General features: G+C 37.3%; 2 protein-coding genes across 2 annotated transcripts in view; both read left to right on the top strand.

Annotated features, from left to right (window-relative positions):
* Positions 1–16,586, top strand: part of LOC136247971 (protein NLRC3-like) — a 44,306-nt gene extending 27,720 nt beyond the window's left edge. Inside the window, exons 4-5 of the mRNA XM_066039789.1 lie at positions 103–240; positions 15,880–16,586. Of these exons, the coding sequence (XP_065895861.1) occupies positions 103–240; positions 15,880–16,271 (530 nt within the window). The 3' untranslated portion in view covers positions 16,272–16,586. The remainder of the gene's footprint in view (positions 1–102; positions 241–15,879) is intronic.
* Positions 16,587–19,841: 3,255 nt separating this feature from the next.
* On the top strand, positions 19,842–22,181 carry LOC136247970 (uncharacterized). Its single transcript, XM_066039788.1, has 2 exons — positions 19,842–20,484; positions 20,560–22,181. The coding sequence occupies exons 1-2, from the start codon at positions 19,842–19,844 to the stop codon at positions 22,179–22,181; spliced, it is 2,265 nt and encodes a 754-aa protein (XP_065895860.1).
* The last annotated feature ends 1,026 nt before the right edge of the window (positions 22,182–23,207 follow it).

Here is a 23,207-nt window from a genome sequence, read left to right as displayed (position 1 = left end):
TTGAATCTGTAGCAACTTTTTTCCATTTTTTTCCTGACCACGCCTTAGAACACACAAGGTCTATACCATTATCTTGATTTCTTACTGATATTGTTATTACAGGTAGAACTTCTTTAAGAGAGCTAACTGTGGATTATAATCCCATTGATGATCATGGAATATCTTTAATATTAAATGAACTACAAGACAGTCATACCCTAACTACTCTAAATATGGCAAAGTGTAATTTTTCAGTGAAAGGTATTGATTAGGAGTAAGTATATAGTGATATCTATGCTGTTGATGCTTACTTGGCCACATGTAATCTATACAATGAGATGCATTTTAGTGAGGCGCGTGACCAAAAAACCACAAAGCGCACATCTACATTAAAAAATGTGGCCAGTATTGTGAGTTATTTACGTGTATATAGGGACGGTTCTTTTATCTGCTGAGTCATTGTTTTGCCATGCCCAAACTCCTTTATCTCCTGTGCACTTCTCCATCCTGGAGGGTTTCTGGACTTTTAGAGAAGTTCAATGAGTTAATCTGCACTTCCTTCATGACTGTTTCCAACATTAACATCAGTTCTTCTGTGTGGACACAGTCTATTCTCCCTGCTGCTAAAGGAGGTTTGGGAATCCATAGTGCTATTAATTTAAGTCTGCCCAGTTATCTTTCTTCTCTTCATAGTACCTTCGAACTGGTTTCTTTCATCTTGACTCTTTCCAGCTTAACTTTTGAATCTTATCTCCTCCACAAGGCTCTTGACCGATGGTCTGCTGAGTATCCTATGCCCCCTGAAGACCGTAGACATCTTCAACATTGTTGGGACGAACCAGTCGCGTAACCAGACTTTATGTTGACCATGGCTACAGTTAAAATTCATCACCAGGGTAACCTGTTGTATTGGTATATAGCAATAAGGTATTGAACAAAAAAGTAGGCACTTAACAGTGTGCAAAGTAAATTTAGCCTCCTAGGGAGTCTGAGGGCATGCCCCCAGGAAAATTTTGAAATTTTAGATGCTCTCAGATGCAATTTGCATCACATTTGAAATGATATTTTGGATGCAGGATTTAGTGGATGATTGAGATGTCATAGTGGCATAATGTGAAGTTGATCTAGGTAGCAACTAAAAGGAGCCATTAAGTTTCATATGAAACTTAGCAAATGTGTGTAGTGCATTATAGCTAACAATTATACATCTTTCAGTTAGTTTCAAGTTATTTTCTGAGTATATAATTATTATAAGTATGAAAATTTTTAAATTTCAGACTGTGTGAGTAAGATAATCTAATCAAAAACAGCCAAGCTGTTTTTAAAAAAGGTGCAGCCCCTAAAAAGGTCATGGTGAAAAAAGATGTGAAATCCAAGGTGGCGGCCAAGAATTGGCTGTGATGGTAGGTTAATGGCAAAAATTTTAATTACGACAATTCAGGTGAAATTGTATTGCCTCCTCCACTAGCATTTGGCACCAAATTCACTTAAATTGTCGTAACTAAAATGTTTTCCATTAACCTACCATCACAGCCATTTCTTGACTGCCCTTTTTTCACAATGACCTTTTCAGGGGTTGCATCTTTTTGTACAGCTTTGCTGTTTTTAATCAGATATAACTTATTTTTATTGCAAGCCACAAAGCCAGCCATAAACTGGCTTTGGTGCTTCCTTTTAACTTTTTTTTTCTATTCTGCAGGAATTGTGGAACAAAAGAAGAAATTTTGTGTACAGCTTTTTGTCTGATTAAAAATATTTGTATATTTAACAATGCATCATAATTACATACTATAGGTAATAAAGTGACTTCCTATACATAACTGAACTGTTGCTGAAACTCTCATTGTTTGTAGCTGAACTATCTACAAGGTAACTTCTTCTAGCTGATCTCTCTACAGGGAGATTTGTTTGTAGCTGAATTCTCTACAGGGTGATTTGTTTGTAGCTGAACTCTCTACAGGTGATTTGTTTGCAGCTGAACTCTCTACATGGTGGTTTCTTTGTAGCTGAACTCTCTACATTGTAACTTCTTCTAGCTGATCTTTGTACAGGGCGATTTGTTTGTAGCTGAATTTTCTACAGGGTGACTTGTTTACAGCTGAACTCTCTATATTGTGGTTTCTTTGAAGCTGAGCTCTCTACAAGGTGACTTCTTCTAGCTGAACTCTACACGGTAATCTTTTCATAGCTGAACTCTTTTCAGGGTGACTTGTTTACAGCTGAACTCTCTACATGATTGTTTCTTTGTAGCTGAACTCTCTACAAGGTAACTTCTTCTAGCTGATCTCTCTACAGGGTGAAGCTGAACTCTCTACATTATAGATTCTTTATTGCTGAACTCCCTACAAGGTAACTTCTTCTAACTGATCTTTCTACAGGGTGATTTGTTTGCTGCTGAACTCTCTACATGATTGTTTCTTTATAATTGAACTATCTACAGGGTAATTTCTTCTAGCTGATCTTTCTACAGGGTGATTTGTTTGTAGCTGAATTCTCTGCAGGGTGACTTGTTTGCAGCTGAACTCTCTTCAGTGTGACTTGTAATGTTCTGAATCTCTACAGTGATATATTTGTAGCTGAATTGTGTATAAAATTCACTTTTGGTAACTACACTCCCTATAGAATAACTTGCAATGCAATACAATTCTATAATGGAGTAAGTTATTAACGTAGCTGAATGCTCTATTAGGGTGACTGTTCTATTAGAGTATCTCGCATTTGCTACACGTAGTTGGCTTTGGAATCAAAACTCAGTGGTTTACTTTCTATGATGATTATTCCAGCTACACACTGATTTTCAGCTTATTGCTCTAAGCGGTTTGCCTGGTAGGCGTGGAAACTAATAGTTTTTATTCATAAAAATTGATCGCGTAATTGTGACACAGGTTGGGTTTGTGTCAAATGTTGATGGCATTTACCTAGATTCCTTTCAAACCACAAAAGACACTCCTACAATAGTTACTCCATCTACATAGCAGTTTTCAGCTCATTCCTTCAAGGGGTTTACCCTGTGGGTGTGACAGACCTTCGACCTTTATTCCTTTCAAACCACAAAAGACACTCCTACAATAGTTACTCCATCTTCATAGCAGTTTTCAGCTCATTCCTTCAAGGGGTTTACCCTGTGGGTGTGACAGACCTTCGACCTTTTTTACGTAAATAATCGGTAATAACTCTGTAAATGTTCTTCGGATGCCTACCAAATTTGGTACCAAGATCCGCTTTAACGAGTCCTTCAAGTGTGCCAAATTTCAATTTGATAGAACTACGCGTTCGCATTTTATGGCAGATTTTGTAGTAAAGTGTATGAAAAGAAGAAGCAGAAGAAGAAAAAAAACGAAGAAAAAACTCTAACTTTGACCGCTCGTATCTCTGAATAGCTGTAGCGATATCCTTCAAATTTGGAATGTGGACTTCCCTATCTAGCCGGCACTTCTGTAGAAAATTTAGTCTGAATCAGATAAAGGATCACGGAGCTACAAAGGTTCGAAAATTGCCGGTTTCTTTCTTCCTGTTAATATACTCACGGTGTGGCGTGCCGGCTTCTTGGGCCTCACGACACACTACCGTGTGTCTTGATCTATAGCTGCACATAGAGTAGACTACATAAACAGAAGCATAGCGTATATGCATGTACACTTTAAAAAGATGAAGTTTAGCTAGCTGCAATTGTTGCAGCTGCCAAGCCATCACACTGAAATGGGTGGCTGTCCCTTTAAATTAATTAATTGAGCCCTTATAGACCATCACTGCTGCTTATCTTTCTTTTATTCTGACAATCAAGAATGGTAAGCTGGTTAGCAATTCCCTGTTTTGACATATTATTGAACTAGTACCTCACGTGATTACGGACTGTTTATAGATTTGATTGTGCAGTAATTTCAAGCTTGTGCATAGCATAGTAAAGGGACTGACTGTGGTAAGTATATAGATAGTTTAGTTCATTAACTTATTGTACAATTATACAATGAATATGATTTATAATTAACTGTATAGATGTTTAAGTCAACTCGCTAGACTATACTTCCCGAGTGGTCCGTCACGAGCTGGAATCCCGTACAACTCGTTTGGAATCCCTCGGAATCCCACATGGAATCAGGAATCTTGCCTTGGAATCTGGAATCTTTAGTTCGATAGAAGTCCGTTTATTTCAGGAGACTTCCGGATATTTTAATAGCGCGCGCCTGCGTTCTGTATCTGGGCCTCGCTGGGCCTGTTATGCCCGAGTTGTTCTTTGAACCTATAACTTTGAACGTTACTTCAAAGTGTTTGAGCTGACTTTTTACGGATTCAAGAGAGATAGAACGTGGTCCGCGACGTTCGAGGCGACGTGGTCGATTGCGTAGCTGTGTCTAACTCAAGATACCAGTAGCCTAGTAAGCAGCGAGCAATAGTGTGATAGCTAACCCAGAGCCTCGCCCCTCGCCAGCTCAGTGGCCATGCAGTGATGGTATGCATTTTAAAAATTTAGTTTTGGTGGCTTTTTTATTTAGTTTTTGTTCGTAGTGATTCTGATTTTGCCTCGCCGGATGTTTCTTCACCAGAGTTGTTATCATTGATGAAAGAAAGGTTAGGATATGTACAGGAATGTTTTCTTGCATCAGGATTTGACATGGAAGAATGTATTGCTTACATGGATGCATGCAGATTCTGTTAAAACAATGGAAACATTTGTAGAGAAACAATTTTCACATGATCCTAGCATGCACAGCAAGTTCTTACCTTTTTTTTTTTTGAAGATATAAAGAAAATAAGATTAGAACATACAAATAACAGTTAAACAATTAAATCAAAAACTGAGTCTCTGATTGCACCAAGGCCACAGGAGCACTTTTGATGTAACGACCTTGTGAAGATCGTGCTCCTCTAATGCATTGGATTGCTGAACGCAGTAAACAAAATGACAATCTACATCTAATCCATCCTAGTACTGTGGCATAAGGGTCATTCCATTTGTCAGACAATAAACTCGACAATCGCTTGTAAAAAACACTGGCTTCATGGCCCATTCCCCCGGAAGCAGAGAACACTAGAGGGGTAAAAGAACTGTGTTCCACTTCACGGATTCGCAACTCATAAGCTCTCTTCTTTGTTATTTCGTGTTTCCTGTAACATGACTGAAGGGTGGTTCCACTGTTGGATGGTGCAAGTGGGTTAAAAACTCTGACGTCCGTATAACATTTTTCATAACGACCACCCCAAAATCCATTCATGGCAATGTCCAAGCGTGCGCCATCCTGAGTGTTGGCTGTCTTCTGTTGAAATCTTTCATCACTTAGAGGCTGCAGATGAGGTTCAACCTCCACATCATGGCACACTTCAGATAACAATTCAGCTGTGATATCCCTCACGTCGTTGTGGCGTATTGAAGGGAATCCACCCTTTGGACAAGATAGGACATGATCAACAGAAAAGTTGGTACCACACGCACAGTGGGAAGGTGTACGAGAGGGCATCCAGCCATACCTCAAAGCAAGGGCATCTTGAAAGGCAGTCTTGTGTAGGGGGAAACCATGTTCCTGCACAGGTAGGGCAGTAAGCCAGCTAGAAGCACCCTTTTCCTGTGCTAAAGTAACAGCCCTCTGAAGAGTGGGAGTAAGCTACTAGTTCTGGGTCCTCGTTTGAATTTCCTCCAGGTCACAAAGTTTTGATCTTGAAGAATTATAATACCAAGCATTCACATCTACATTTGCGATCACATCTACAGGAGATTCTAGAAACTTGCCAGATAAAAGAATTCCCCTCCGCACAGGGTCGCAAGCGTAAGTCTAGGATTTTAAGCACTGAAGTAGTTGAAGTTCACTGCATATGTCAAATGCCAGATGATGGTTGCAAGATGGTATGCTGCGATAGATGTAATAAATGGTTTCATGCTGCTTGTGTGGACTACAGTGATGATATAAAATTGTGGTACTGTGTTGAATGCAGCAAATTTAAGGAGTGGAATCTATAGGTAGCTAACATTTATAGCTACGTGTTTACATTATTGTATGACACATCATGTATATGTAATTGTCGAGGTAGCTAATTGTCATTGTGCTTATATAATAATTATTGAATTTTAATAATCTGTTTTGAATTGAGTTGATTGTATACAAAGTTTGTAAACATTAGATCTATATAGTTACTTGCTTGTTTCAAGATGTGCAGGGCCATCTTGCTTGCTTGTTACAAGATGTGCAGGGCCATCTTGCTTGCTTGTTACAAGATGTGCAGGGCCATCTTGCTTGCTTGTTACAAGATGTGCAGGGCCATCTTGCTTGTTACAAGATGTTTTAAACTGCTTGCTTCTCACAATCAAGCAGTGTCACTCCTCATGTTCAAGATATTCTTATTTCTGATTCTGACGTCCTTGACTTACTTATATCTCTTGACGAAACCAAAGCTTGTGGCATTGACAGCTTTAGCCCAAAAATCTTCAAACACTGTGCAGGGCCATTACTTCATATAATTTGCCATCTTTTTCACACGAGTATATCATGCAGTTTTATTCCTCTTGACTGGTGCACTCATTGTGTGGTTCCTGTGTACAAATCTGGGAACAAAAGTTCTGTGAGCAACTACAGACCCATCTCACTGTTATGTATTTTATCGAAGGTTCTAGAAAGAATTGTGTATAATAATATAATTAATCGTGTCAGAGAACAATCCACCAAACATCAGTTTGGTTTCCTTCCTAGAAGATCTACGTTACAGCAGCTACTAGTATTTGCAGAAAAAGTCTTTGAACCTAACAAATGTGAAGTGGATGTAGTATACATGGATTTCAAGAAAGCTTTTGACTCTGTCTCTCACCACCACTTACTTGGCAAATTACAAACCTTTGGAATAACTGGTAAAGCAAGACAGTGGTTTGAAGCATATCTACACAATCGCTATCAATGTGTCAAGATAGGAGATTTGCTGTCAGAATTATGTTATGTACATTCAGGGGTGCCCCAAGGAAGTGTCTTAGGACCTTTGTTATTCGTCATTTTCATTAACAACCTACCCGAATTCATTCAATTTGCAACTCCTTTTATATACGCTGATGACACCAAACTTCTATATGCAATTAGATCTCGTGAAGATGCTGCAAAGTTACAAACTGATATCAACAGAGCTTCTAATTGGAGCACCCTGACTGACTTACTTTTCAACGAATCCAAATTTATTCAATTACGTTTCTTCTCGACTACAACAGTCCCCCCTACATACACCATCAATGGAAATCCTATTAAATGTCTAGCACAGCATACAGATCTTGGAGTAACATTCACATCTGACTTCAGCTGGTCAGCACATTATAACAACATATGTACGAAAGCTTACCAAACCTTAGGACTTACCAGAAGAACATTCCAGGTTAACAGTGCTGAGGCAAAGAAACGTCTATACCTAGCACTAGTCAGATCACAACTATTATATTGTTCACAACTATTGAGGCCTCAACTAATAAGAGATATTACTGCACTAGAACGCATTCAACGAAGAGCCACTAAATATATCCTTAACGATTACACATCCTCATACAAACTCAGACTGGAACAACTGCATCTCCTGCCTCTCATGTATCACTACGAACTCAAAAGATATACTGTTTCTAATAAAATCATTAAAGTCACCCACTGATAATTTTAACATCTACAACTACATCACTTTTTCAAGAGGCAACACCAGATCTGGGATTAACCAAAAACTGAATCATCCAAGGACATCATCAGTAACACAACATCATTTTTACTTTAACAGGATAGCCAGACTATACAATTACTTACCAGTCATTGATCTTTCACTGTCTACCAACACAATTAAATATCATTTAACTAACTACTTATGGTCGCATTTTACTAATAACTTCAACCCTGAGAGGGCTTGTACATTTCACCTTTTGTGCCCTTGCCACCGCTGCTCTAGAGCGCCAATTTCTACCAATTTTAACAAACTCTAGTTATCTATTGTAATTATAAGTAACTAATAGTTGTAATTAAATAGTTATAGCAATGCATTGTATATATGTTTCTTTGGCATTGGGTATCTATTATCCACTGACCTTTAATGCAGTCTTGAACTGCATTAAAAAGTATTTAAAAAATAAATAAATAAGATAAAAAGCAGCTTTCTGGATCATCCTTACGCTCAGAAAACCTTTTATCTCGCCTTCTAGAGTATTATTGAGCTTTTCACAGCTAGTTCCGTAGCTAGCTGTAACTGGATATCTGGAATCCGGAATTTTGTTTGGAATCTGGAATCTTGGGTTGGAATCCGGAATCTTGCCTGGAATTTCGTGGGATTCGGAATCTCGTACAGGATTCTAGGGTCGTGACGGACCCCTCGATACTTCCTGTAATTCGCTAGGGCTTCATCTTCAGTTAACCTGGCTAATTCTTCAATTAGCAGTGGCTACAGCTCTTGGACAAATTGCTTTACGAACACTATTTTCCATCTCTTGGATGCTGCATTTGGTGCTTAAAAAAGGTTCGTCTATGATCAGTTTCCTCCTCAGAGTCTAGTGCGTAGCTTGGTGCTCTAGCTACCTGTACCTTCCTTGGGCACTAAGCTGGATAATGAATAGCTCTTGGTATACGTCTTGGTGTCCCTATCGTTGTTGAGCATACGTGCGTTTGTGGCAGTAAAGTTGATGTTTTTGGAAATCGCGGTTTGGTTTGCAGGCGTAGTGGAAGCCGTATTCCTCGGCACACTGCGGTTAATGAAACTATTCGTCGTGCTCTGGAGTCTGGAGCTGTACCTGCTATTTTGCAGCCTGTCGGCTGGAGCCTGTTTTGGGCAATATTTATATTGAGGGATATAATCACAGTTGTCGTAGAAATGCATAAGATTTATGCTGTCTTATTACTGACACAGCTAGAAAATATCCGAATGCTACTATCTATTGTGCTGGTGACTTCAACCTACCCAATATAGACTGGCCAAATGAATCAATAATAAGCTATAGGTATTCTTTTCTAATTAATCAACGGGCAATTGACATGATGCATGACTGTGGATTCACACAAATAGTAAACTTTCCTACTCGCAATGAAAATATTTTAGATCTATTTTTTACAAACAGACCCACCCTAGTGCAGGAATGTCACTCTGCTCCCACTATCAGTGATCATGATATTGTGTTAGTAGCACAGGAGCCTGAGGCAGTTTATAATACACCTAAGAACTAAAATGTCTACTTATGGGACAGAGCTAATTTGTCTGAGTTGAAGACAAACACGTGTAATTTTACTAGAGAATTCTGCAATCAATTTTGTGATTAAACAAGTGTGGAATTTTATGGATGTGTTTAAGAGATAAACTTCTTTTTCTACAAGACAAATTTGTACCATCTAAACTGAACAACAACAAAAATCGTCAACCTTGGATTAATAGACATATCAAGCAGTTGAGGAGATGGAAACAAACTAATTATATTCATGCTAGATTTACAAAATCACCGGTTAATTGGACACACTATAAGAAACTAAAAAGACTATGCGAATGCCAAAGAGCCTTTAGGAAATACATGTTCAATACCCTATATACCCATATCATAATGACAAGAAGAAAAGACTGTTTCAACATGTAAAATCATTGCAAAAAGATTACAGCAGCCTAAGAACACTGAAAGTATGGAAATAATTATACTGATAACCAGACAAAATCTGAGATATTAAATGAACAGTTTTCTTCAGTGTTTACAGGGATGACAGCTCTGAACTGCCATACATGGAAGATAGCCCATATCAAGATATACCGTCTATAAACTTTGATATATCTGGAATTGCTAATGCACTCAGTGATCTTGATCCCACCAAGTCCTCAGGTCCTGACCAAATCCCCACCAAGTTACTGAAAACTCTAGCAATTGAGGTATCTCCTTGTCTTAAGCTACTTTTTTCTGCTTCTCTAAAGTGCCATCAGATTGGAAGAAAGCATTAACATGTCCATTATTTTTAAAAGGTAACAGAAAAGACCCATCAAACTATCGGTCAGTGTCACTTACAAGTGTGTGTAGTAAGGTTATGGAACACATAATTTACGGGAACATCATATCGCACATGGAGTTCAATAATATCTTATCAGACGTTCAATTTGGATTTCGACAATGCCGTTCTGCTGAGCTACAGTTACTACAAACAATTCATGATCTCTCATACAATTTAAATGGAAGGAGCCAAACAGATTTAATCTTACTAGATTTTAGTAAAGCTTTTGATAAAGTCCGCCATCGTCATTTGTGACCAGATTTTACAAAATCGATCCACGTTGTTATTGTTATTATTATTATCTACTTTACCAGTTAGGCACTGGAGGGTGTACACAGAAGGCATAGCCTGTTCGAGGTGTTTACCCATAGCCTAGGAGCCTAAGCGAAAATCTTTGAGCTAAATATCCTAAAGTGAAACGGGACAAATACCTAGAAGGGGTGAAAAAAAGCCAACCCCATCGTGACTTGATCCGCAGGCCACCCAGATTCCGGCCAAGCGCCACGCTCGGAGCCAACTTTGGGGAGGCCACCTAAGTAGGGAAATGTTGTTGTTATTATCTACGTTGAATCGCACATCAGGCAAAATCAAACTAACACCACCAGTGGATAGCTACACTATCGTACTAGTAGTTTATTTGTGTATCTATCTTCTCTCATTGACCATGGCAAAATATTCCTTCTTGGCGACTTCAATTTACCTGACATCAACTGGCAGACTTTGTCTGCTTCTACTTGCACATCATCTTCATTCTGTGAATTTGTTTTTGACAATAATCTAGACCAACTTGTTGCTGTACCTACTCACGACAAAGGTAATATCCTGGACTTAGTATTCACTGATACCCCTCATATTGTACACCACCTATCAGTTGAAAACCACGTGTTGGCAGATCTTAGTGATCACTTTCTCATATCATTTGCTATTAGCGTTGACATCGAAGCACCTAAAGATAACTATCCATCCTATATATTTGACTATTCTAAAACTGACTTTGACCAAGCTCGGTCTTATTTATGGAGCTGTGACTTTTACCCCTGCCTTAGCACTGATGATATTGAATTCATATGGACTTATATCAAAGCTGCAATCACAACTGCTATTGATTTATCTACTCCAAGGGTCAAGCTTCGTTCTAAGGAATATCCTAAGTGGTCCACATTTGAAACCAGACACCTCTCTAACTGTACACGAACCTTACGCAGAAGGGTTAAAACCCATCCTACTGACGCCAACCAATCTAAACTTACTCTATATGAATCTCACCTTAGAGAAAAACTTCTTTCAGCTAAGCAAGAGTATGAATTTAAGCTAGTTCAACAATTTGCAGGCTGTAAGAATGGCAAAATTTATAAGTATATGAACAGTTTACTTAATCAATCTTCTCTTCCAACTATAATGTATCATAAAGATTTGTCTGTTGCAACTGACCCTGAAAAAGCAGAAGCCTTCAATTCATATTTCTTCTCAGTTTATACAACGTCAGATTTTATTCTTCCTCCAAATGAGGACCTAACTCATCCAGCAACATGTATCAGTGATATTACCATCTCACCTACAGATGTGCTGCAATCATTAACTGGTTTAAACCCCTCGAAAGCCAAAGGCTTTGATGGAATAGGTCCAAAGATTCTCAGAGAATGTGCTCACTCATTGTATATCCCTCTACATCATCTTTTCATCCAAAGTTTGGGGAATCACAGTATTCCACAAGAATGGAAAATACATCAAATTGTACCTACTTACAAGAGTGGCGACAAACAATGTATCCGAAATTACCGACCGATTTCCTTATTATGTTGTGTGTCCAAAGTACTAGAACGACTTGTGTATTATAAGATCAGTGATTTTGTTGTTTCGTCAATCTCTCCGGCTCAATTTGGCTTTCTTCCTAACCGTTCTTGTCTTCAACAACTCCTGCTATTTCTCAATTTTATTACCTCCACTCCTAAAGCATGTGTTGATGTCATTTATTTAGATTTCCGTAAAGCGTTCGACAGTGTTCCACACAAAGAACTGCTTTTTAAACTTTATAGTCTGGGAATTACTGGTAATATTTGGAAGTGGATTGAGGAATATCTTACTGGGAGGAAGCAATGTGTATCCATAAATAACAACTTATCTGGCTACCTTCCTGTCACATCTGGGGTACCGCAGGGAAGCATTTTGGGACCATTGTTCTTCATTGCTTATATTAATGACATATCTCAATATATATCTTTCTCAAAGTTATTCTTATTTGCAGACGACGCCAAGCTTACCAAAATTATTAACTCTCTTCAGGACAATAAATCCCTCCAAGAAGACCTCTGCTCATTTATTACCTGGAGCTCACATTGGAACCTTTTCATTAATTATGATAAAACATTTTTACTCCGATTATTCTCATCGTATTTGGTTCATGAATTCACCTATGAATCCCCCAACAGCTCATCCATAAACATTGTCACTTCTCAGAAAGATCTAGGTATTTACATCAGTAGTGACCTTTCATGGACTCACCATCACAATACTATAGTCGCTAAGGCCTACAAGATGTTAGGACTCCTGAGGCGCACATTTGGTGCCTTTCACTCCATTACAACTAAGAAACAACTATATTTTACGCTTGTTTGCTCTCAGTTAACCTACTGTTCACAACTCTGGAGACCACAGTTAACTAAAGATATTACTTCCTTTGAAAGGGTTCAAAGACGCGCTACAAAGTTTATTCTAAATGATTACGATTCTGGTTATAAGTCTCGTTTAATTACCTTAAATGTACTTCCATTGATGATGAGATATGAACTAGCTGATATTTTATTTTTTTATTAAAAGTCTCAAGAATCCTACTGCAAATTTCAACATTACTGACTTTGTGATTTTCTCCTGCAGTTCAACCAGATCTTCTACCCACAATAAATTACAACATGTTAGACAATTTAACAACCGTGACAGACATTTTTATTTTTGTAGACTACCTTGTTTGTGGAATTCTCTTCCCCCGTTAAACATTGAATCTTCAGTTGCTTCTCTCAAACGTCAACTAAAATCAATATTTTATAATCACTTCTTAGAAAATTTTGATTCTTCTAACCCTTGTACATATCATTACTCATGTCCTTGCTGTAAATGTATGCATACACCGCACACACCCCTATATAATTAATTGTAATTACACCTACTTTTAGTTTTAAACTTTTTAGGCTACTAGCTATGCTAGTAGACCTTCAGTGTATTCCTAACTAATTTCCGTCTTTGTAATCATATCCCTATTTGTATCGTACACTGTAAAGCATTATAATAATAATAATAATAATAATAATAATAATAGTTTTGACACTCAGTACCACTCAAACTACTCGAGGCTGGTCTCAATAGACGTCTTTTCTGGGGGGGGGGGGGGGGTGTAGAGGTCGAATAGCAGTTTTAGGCCTTGTGAAGGACCTGGCTTGGCAAGAATCAGTGGTTTACTGGTGGACAGCCTGATAATGTAGGCCGGACATTTTTTCTGTGGATTTTGCTACATATCAACCACTTAGGAGCAAGTATAGCCCTGTAATCTCGTCTCTGGACTCCAATCGTGGTCTGTCACCATTTTGAGGTCTAGCTATTGCCTGCCCCGCCACCCCCCACCACCCTTCTGTGAGCACTCGTGATACTAATTCGCTCGTCCAACAGCTCAGATTTTCTCTTATTTGGCGGAAACTCTACAAGCAGCTACAAGTACTGGAAGTGGTCTGAAAGGTAACAGATTGATGCATCTTTAGTGCAAGTTTCATACCCGTGCTTGCTATCCTGGAGAGTTAGCTGGCTTGAATTCTTTAAAGCCGTTTATCTCGAAATTTCTAATGTGCGATTTGAATCGTTTTTCCAAAATCCAGTCACATTTATTGTTAAAGTTGAATTATTTTTATAATTTTTATTTATTTATTAATGCTTTACAGCACAAGTGCTGAAGGTCTATAGGACACCTAGTCCTACAGCCTGTTCAAAGACTTTAGCTGCATAAGGTGTGTTTGAAAAGTTGGAGAAAGGAGAAAAAATCCAAGACTGGACCTAGGTAGCCTCGAACCTGCAGCCATCCGATTTACGTTCGAACGCTTACAGGAGCCTACCAGGTGGTCAGGATGTTTTCTCCTAGTGGCCTAAGAGGTGATGTACTAAACTGGATCTCATCTTTTCTGAATGGATAAACACAGAGTGTTGGGTGTAGGGGTGTACCTCCACCCCTTGCAATGTCTTAAGTGGCATCCCACAAGGTTCCATATTTGGGCCTTTATTATTTCTGATCTACATAAAAATGATATTGTGCAAGATTTAACATCTACTTGTCGTTTATACACTGATGACCGTTTACTATATAGGAGGATTGATACTTTGGCAGATGCCAGAGCCTTACAAGATGACCTACAACTACTTGAACTGTGGGAGGAAAAGTGGAGGATGTCTCTTAATGTCGATAAATGTATCACTGTGAAAAAGGAGGGATATAATATGGTATTTCCAGTGGCTTATTGAATACAAATAAGCCGTAATATAAATCCTGTATTATATTCATTTTATACTTTAGTATAATGCATACTATACTATTACATATATGGTTTCAGTTTACTTACCACATTACCTCAAATAGCTTATATCTAATATAATGCCCACACTATACCATCACATATATGGTTTCAGTATATTTAACACATTAACTAAAGCCTTATGTGAGATTGTCAGTATAATACAGGTTATATCAAGCTTTTTTGTATTCAATAAGCCACTGGAAATACCATCTTATATCCCTCTTTTTCACAGTGTATGGTTGTTTCAGTAACTCTTAAAAGAACCCCAGTTCATGCTAACTATACTTTACATGAAAAGAAATTTACTGTTGTTGAGTGTGCTAAATATCTGTGGGTGTCAATTGATTCTAAACTGTGCTTTGCCCAACACGTTGATAATGTATGCAAAAAAGCAAACTCAGTGTTAGGATTTGTAAGAAGGAACTTTAAATACTGTTTACGTAAAATTAAAGAAGATTTGTATTTTACTTATGTTAAGCCTGTATTAGAATATGTTGCTGCAGCTTGGGGTCTTCACGGCAGGCGCTCTATAAATAAACTGGAGTCTATACAAAGATGTACAGCTCGTTTGGTGATGAACAACTATTTCTAAACTAGTAGTGTATCCAATATGCTGTTACATTTTAACTGAAATATGATAGAAGCTCACTTTAAATTCCTAAGATTAAAGATGTTATATAAAATTATTCACAATCATGTTGATATCACATTACCTAGTTATGTAACATATACATCAAGATATACCCAGACCAGAGATTTTAAATCCATTGAGATAGGCTCAACTTTGGATGCTTATAAGTACAGTTTCTTCCCCAGTATGATTCAATTGTGGAACACTGTACCTGAAGATATCATAATTAAAAATGTAGACACTTAAGGATCCCTCACATAAAATCACATTGCAAATCTACGTAGCTTTATTTTGTAGTATGAGATTTTTAAATTGCCTTTCTATTGTAACATACTCACTGACGTGAGTCCTACAATTATAACATATAATAATAATATAATAATAATCTTCTTCACTGTTACCTTTCTCTTCATGGGGTGTGAAGCTATCATCATCCTCGAAATGACTACTACATCAGAGTTTAAAGCTGATGCCGTGGCTAGCCAGCCATCCAAGCTGACAGTTCCTGTCTGTTGCCTAAACAATTACACTCTGGTAGCTACCGTAGCTTGAATATAATATGTAATATTATTATATAGTTACTTTAGTTTTTGGGTAATATGTAACTGTAACTAAATAGTTCCGTTGACATTGTTCACTGGTTTCGAAGAATTGTATGTATAATGTACAAAGATATTAATAGTAAAATAATTGGATATGTCATTTTTAGCTTAGGTCTCCAACCCAATAATTTAGAATGCCATTATGATCTCCACAGGTGCCATTTGTATCAGCAAATTTCTGCAGAAGTCTTCACTGAAAGTCCTTGACATATCAGAAAATAACATAGGTGATAATGGCATTAATGCCATTGCTGAAGTACTGGCTTGCACACAGCTACAAATTAGAAAACTGTGTGTTAGGAATTGTGGAATTACACTTACCGGAGTAAGATCATTGGGAGCAGGATTACTAGTCAATAAAAGTGTAAGAACATTGTGGCTGGAAAAAAATGACATCACAGTAGAAGGAGCTCACATGATATTACAATCAGTTATAGAAAACGGAGTTTGTCAAGAAGTCACAATTAATGATGAATACAATACTGATGATAAGGTGAAGGAGATGCAGTCAATATTACAACTGAAGAACATACAATTAAATCATTAGTAATATACTATTAAAATTATTTTAAATTATACCATTAGTAATAATTTAATGAGTTATGTGCATATTATAGCGATAGCAGGTAGTGATATTTTCTGGTAACTAGATGAAATGTAACTAATGTTTAAATGGTATAAGAGTACAGATTAATGAAGTGGAAGAATTGTGTGAACTTCTCTTATCGATAAATGGTATTATATGCATAACATTAACAGATTTTATAACACAAAATTACAGCATTGTATTTATTGTATCTAATATTTTAACTGTTATTTTGTTATTTTGTATGTTGAAATTAAGTCGATACATTCCTTTTAATTGAAGATGAAGTCTCATAATATTTTGTGGCATCTCTACACCATATTCATTGAACACATAATATCTTATTGTTAAATATAGCTTCAACTTTCTGGGAGTGGAGAACATTGTCGCTATAGTGAATTAAAACATCACTCTGACTAGCTAATGCATGTTTCACAGATGTGCTTACTTGTTGCATCTATTTAACAAAACCATAATAACTATACATAATAAAATTCTTATAGAGACAATTGATAAGTGCCCAAATTATAGTATGTATGCAATGAGTTAGATCCTCCAAAACATTTAATAACTCATGGATGCAATTACACACAATCTTGAAATTTAGCTTACTTGTAGCACTGCTTGACCTGCTAAAAATATTTCAAATTCTTTTTGTGCAAATGTATGGCCAATCAAAATTTTCACCATAAATTTCCTATGGGAAGCCATAAACTACACTGTCCATTACAACCCATTCCCAAACTTGTAATGGAGCCAAATTGTACATGTCTGTTGTTTACACCTTTGCTGTCACCACTACTCATATGGTTGGCTGAAATATTAGCTCGATCCACTTTTAATTTTTAGCTGTTTTTCAGTATCCAACTCAACTTGTATGTATTATAGGATATGTAGAAATTGTCATTTACATTAATTTTAACTATTCAGCATTTCAAATTAAAATTTTAAGCCACCATTTAAAAATATCTCACTGTTGAACATGTCTATATGCATAACAATGCTGCATTAAACACAATTCATACCAAAGCAGCCAAACTGTGAAAAATGCTAAGGCCTTAAAAATCCTGAGCAAAAAGATTGTGAAATGAAGGTTGTGGCCAAGAAATGGCAGCACTAGGAATGAGGTTATCATGCTCCAGCATTATCCTTTTAAGCAGAGCTTTAAAATCACATATTATGCTTTTTGAGAATTGTCCAATTATGGCACCATAGTTGGCTAACAATGTCAGTTTATTGCTGTATCACTCCATGTTTAAGTTTCAAATAGTATTGAATTCTTTAGCTGGTTGCTGTATTAGAGTAATTCATTTCAATGTGACTGCTTTATTAGAGTAAATAATATTCGGTGACTGTTCTATTATAGTTGCTGAGTGCTGCATTAGAGTATCTCGGTTTTAATGGAATTGTGCAATCTGTGGATTTCCTACTGTTAAAGCTTTATAATTACTGGCGTAATTCCTGGTTCCCACACATACTTATTATGCCCAAAATGAGCCAGCAAAATCACCACATCTCGATGTTAATGTTAACAATTCACACAGCCATTACATATTAACAGTAAGGCCACTGCAATGAGATAACTTGTTTCTCATCAACCGCCCGCATCAAATTTTTAGTTATGCACATGCGCACCCATTATCGCACGTGATAAGGTTGGTATTAACAGCATGGCTCTCTTGTGTGTGACGGTAGTGGATTTATCTCGTAGAAAATCGCTGCTTCCTTGGGAAATCGTTCAATCCAATTAGGATACAGCTACCTTTCGTGAATTTTTCAATTCTGTGTTGGTTCCGAAGCTGTCTAGCTCATCAACCACCACTGAAGCACCACAGGTGAGTTCTAGCTAGCTAGCTATATTGTTTTAAATGAGCGTATTTTGGAATTGAAATGATCATATGCATGGTCGCCACTGTTGAAGTTTAATAATTGACTGCATGCATTCATTATAAAGAGCCTATAAAAACTTCAGTAGCCGTATTGTCTATAGGTGGCCCTTTTATACAGTGTCGATCTATGGTTGCTTCTAGCTTCTTCTTACTTCTTATCTACTTTACCAGTTAGGCACTGGAGGGTGGACACAGAAGGCACAGCCTGTTCGAGGTGTTTACCCATAGCCAAGGAGCCTAAAAGCTATATTGTATGATATTAAAGGACACTGGAGCTAAGATGGAGAATATGGTATAGGGAAAGTATACAGTGTATATTGTATTAGGTTACAAATATGGTCTTTGTAGCTATTTTCAAAGCCACAAAATCCAGGTGGGGTTTAGTTTATGGGATATTGAAATCACTTGAATACATGGCATTTTATTGATCCACCCAGCCATGTCTAGCCAACCCAGTGGCCTCAAAAGAACCCAAAACATGCCAGGGGCGCTTATACTGAAAAGGGCATACATTATGGCTGCCATGATGCATAAGCAGACTTGATTATTTGATGCTTTTTATACTATAATGGCCATATAGAACAAAAATCTTTTACTGCATGGCATTAATAAATCTTTTTGCTCTGGTTAGGTGGATTTTGTTGAATATGGGCATAAATATATATTGCAAATTAGCTACTTTTTTATTAAGATTTTCAATTCACAGATTGCAGCAGTATTTGTTGGCAACAGCAAGGAATCCTTATCTTTAAAGGCTAACCCCGATTTAGCAGTAAATTCAGTAGCAAAAGAATTTGGAAAGTTTATCAAGTTTTTTGTTGATACTTCAGAAGATGTATGTGTGGTGGAAGTTCAACGTCCAAATGCATTTGACATTTTGAAACAATCTCAGTTAGAAATATCAAGGAAAAAGGTTCCATCATGTATTCAAGAGAGAAACAAAAAGGATAAGTTATATAATGAAATCATATATGTGACCGGATTTGAGAAAACCAGGCTTCCACACACATCCAATTCTCAGACTTTGTCCAACTGTAACTTAAGTACTATAAATGCTATTGACCTACTTTCTTTTTACATAATCATCTCCTAACATTGTGCAGTGATAGGTCAAACTTAGAAGGTAATTGTATACTCTTACATTGAGTAATGGTCCTCCAAAGTCGTAAAACTGGATGTGTGTGGAAGCCTGGTTTTGTCAACTCTGGTCACATATTACCTAGAATTGAAAAAACTTCATTGGAATTCTAATGAGGTAAATTCATCAGGAACCAATTTTGTAAAATCACTGTGTGAGGTTTTATGGTACATAGACGGGCATCAAAGTACCATTTCTGCTCGTGGATATCAAATTCCTGCTTGTTTTAAAGATTTTCAGGGATTCAATGCTCCTGAATTATCAAAACATCGCAAACGCTCAGCAGGTAATATGTCTGCTGATATCATTCAAAGCTTGAGTACAAAATTATTTAGATTATTGCAAGCTAATTATTTTTCAAGAGAAAATTGGGCGTCTATGAGGCAAAGTTGTGAACTGCTGGTAAACACCTTGCATCTTTATGCATGTGAAATTCAAGATAAAAGCAAAGTCATGAAAACTATTCATTCATCTGGTACACCCTGGAGATCCATTGACAAAAGTATGGATATTTTGTATTTAAAGCCAATTGGGAGTGTTTGCACTGAGCTTCAAGATATCTGTGAACAGCTCTCAAAGGCAGGCCCTTATTCCCTAATTGATTTGCATTCTTATTTACCCTCTGATAACCAGAAAAAGTATTACATGGTTAAGAAGCTTAAAGCTGGCTTATCTGTTTCTGCATTATTGCTCATCTACTCAAGTGGTAATAATTGTGGAAATGCATATTTTGTTTGGCATGTACCAGACAATTGTCTTGATCAAGCACTCAAAAACAGCCAAGTGGTCATTGAAGAAATTAAAAAGCATATTCCAGTTTATCACACAAGGATGATGATTCAAGAATTTATTCAAAAGTTTGGGCGGGTAACACATACAGTTAAGCCAGCAGTTTTAAGATATTTTTATAAAGATCTTACAGGTGACTGCTCCAGTAGTGACACAACTGATCAGGCCGAAATTGACGAACGAGTGAAGCAAGCAATTGAAATTGAAGATCCATCTATAGTAATGGACCTCCGGCATAATAATTCTGGCATGAAGTCTCAATATGACGTGTTTTGGGATGAATGTAGTAAATTACTTGAAGAATCAGTTGGTACAGCTGTGGATGATCGTCGTCATACAAATATTACACACATTGCAAGTGCAATATCAATCCGTGACTTTAGAGATTAAGTAGCAGCAAGATGTCCAGCAGACACTAAAATTCCAAGTGTAGAATGGATTAGATTACAGTTTTGGCCCAAAGCACCCAATTCTCTAAGAGCCCTCCACCACACAGGCCGTTTTAAAGTACACTTCAAAGTTCAACAGCGTCAGTTCAGAAAAGATCACCCAGATTGTCATTACGCAGCTGGTGTTTTTCGATATTTAAGAGAATATGCAGTTCTTTTTAGGGAACACTGCTTATTTTATTGCCTCAATGACAAACATAGGATAAAAATTGGCGAGCCCAATGTCCCAGTAGCAGCAGCTGAGCGAGGGCGTCGTGTATTCACAGCACCTGGCTCAGAGTTTTTGGTGGCTGATCATGACTTTACAAAGCTCAGCTTTATACCATCAGTCTTTTTTAAAGTTGCTATCCCAGATGATATTTCTGGCTCTTGGTATTCAGGTAAAGTCCATATTAGTTTAAAAGAAGGTACTTTTGAGCCATCCAGCCCAATAAGGCATGCTTCTGAACTTATTTCTTTGATCGAAACAGATGTTCAGTCAAAGCCTATTTTGTTTTTATATACTGATGGGGGTCCTGACCACCGGCTTACTTTTATTGCAGTTCAGTTATCTCTGATTTCATTATTTCTACAATTAGATCTAGATTATCTTTGTGCAGCCAGGACAGCCCCTTACCATTCATGGAGAAATCCAGTGGAGCACATTATGTCAGTCATCAACCTGGGACTGCAATGTGTTGGACTCACATGGAATGGAATGGATGATGACAGCGAACAGTTATTGGGAAAAGCTGGAAATATGAAGGAAATTAGAGCTGCAGCTGCTAAGCATCCCACACTGAGAGAGGCCATAATTTATTCAGTTGCTGGTCCAAAAATCTGTCTTCCACAAGTCCTATCAAGACTTCAACTAAAACAAGAAAGTTTTAATGTTTTTAATGCTGCTACTGCAGAAGCTATGGACCAGTCTTTGACTGTGCTAAAGCAAATTGATGACACAATAATAAATACATCTATTAACAAAAAATCCCTGCCTGATCACCCAAACTTGAAAGAGTTCATGCAACATTGCTGCAGGAAGCGGCATTACTTTTTTGAGATCCGTAAATGTGGCTCTTTAGAATGTAATATATGTAAGTCACCTCGATTATCTGAAGAAATATTTAAACAACTTAATTCATTGCCAGATCCTACACCTGGAAGTGACAACCATTATTTAAGTTTCAGCCAGATATTTGGTCAAGTTACCACTGAAGAACATCGACCATCTCTCCATGTCAAGACACCTAAAAAAACACTACCATTTTCTGCAAGTGTGCAACATGTAAAGAATGTTGACATGATGATGTTGTGTGAGGAATGTGATATGTGGCGTCTGTTGTACTGTAAAACAAAGTTAAAGAAAACACAACGCACATCACTGGAGTCATTGCTTGACAACTATTCTTATACATGTGGCTCTTCATTACAGGATATGGAACTTCCAGAGCCCTTTTCAGAAGTATATGTGTGCAATATCAATTGCTATGACCCTATTGAGAAGCTGTACTATCCAGCAGGCTATACTCCAATATGTATTTACTGTGCTGAAGAAGTTGAAGTTGATGTGGACTCAGCGTTTTACCCTCAATGTGCACACTGCCAAAAACCTAAAATAAAAAAATAGACCATACTACTTTTGTAATAGTGTATTATACAATTTTTCTTTATGTGTCAGCTACTGTATGAAGTTTTTATGTGACTTACAAATAATGAGATAATGAGATAACCCGCCCGCACGCATCTGTTATTCTATGAGAAGCTGATGAGAAACAAGTTATCTCATTGCAGTGGCCTAAATACATGATTGTAGCCATTTCTTGGTCATAGCTGACCAGTTACAGTAACGCATTAAGTGATGATAGTCACTACTTGAAGTGATTGTAAGTTGTACAGAGACTATCTAGGTTTAACATGATGAACAGCGCAGAGGTCTGTACTTCAGAGAGAAGGTGGTTGTAAAGACACAACAGTTGGAAAGATCACATAATGTGTCTGGATCACACATCAAATGCACTGTTAGTTTGTTATTGATTATTAAGTGGTTACTCAACCAAAAGTTGGTGCAATAATGCCAGGCTATTGAACCGAAAGTGACATGACACTTAAGAAACGAAATGGCCAACTAATTCAAAGCAACAAATTAAATATTAGAATGGCCAGTTACATGAATATACTGTAGTCTGCTATAATAATCAGGTGAGCCATGTACTTCTGGATCTGTGATTTTAATTATGGGATACATTGGTGCACCACTAGTACAGTAGTACTCTTTGGGAAATCTGTCTACAATTTTATGTTGAAGAATGGTGGAACCGTGGATGACGGGTTGGTAATGAATTGCAAAGTTGGTAACTAGTATGAAAGTTGAGATTCACTAGTCTGGCTACTGATAAAGTCTAGCAGAAAACACTGCATTAAAAGATAAAATTTCCTAAATTATCAATCAAAAGGATTTGTGATAATAAGGACCTCACACATATTCTTAAGGAGCAGAGGTTACCATATATCCTGTTAAGGTAATTTCAGGAAACACCAATTGTAACCTGACCTGTGAAAATAGTAGGCCTCAGGGAATTATGTTCCAAATTTTCATCATTATTCTATTCCGAATTTCTCCAAAAAAGTTATCAATGTGCTCTAACTATTCCCA

The sequence above is a fragment of the Dysidea avara genome, chromosome 2, assembly GCF_963678975.1.
Source record: "Dysidea avara chromosome 2, odDysAvar1.4, whole genome shotgun sequence".
NCBI lineage: Eukaryota > Metazoa > Porifera > Demospongiae > Dictyoceratida > Dysideidae > Dysidea > Dysidea avara.
The sequence above is the reverse complement of the archived record's forward strand: the minus strand, read 5'-3'. Positions and strand labels throughout refer to the sequence as shown.

Bases quoted from the DNA above. Each gene is read 5' to 3' on its own strand.
- LOC136247970 (XM_066039788.1), top strand. From the start codon at position 19,842: ATGGATATTTTGTATTTAAAGCCAATTGGGAGTGTTTGCACTGAGCTT. The intron at 20,485-20,559 runs GTGCAATATCAA...TTCCAAGTGTAG, and splicing joins AAATATTACACACATTGCAA to AATGGATTAGATTACAGTTT.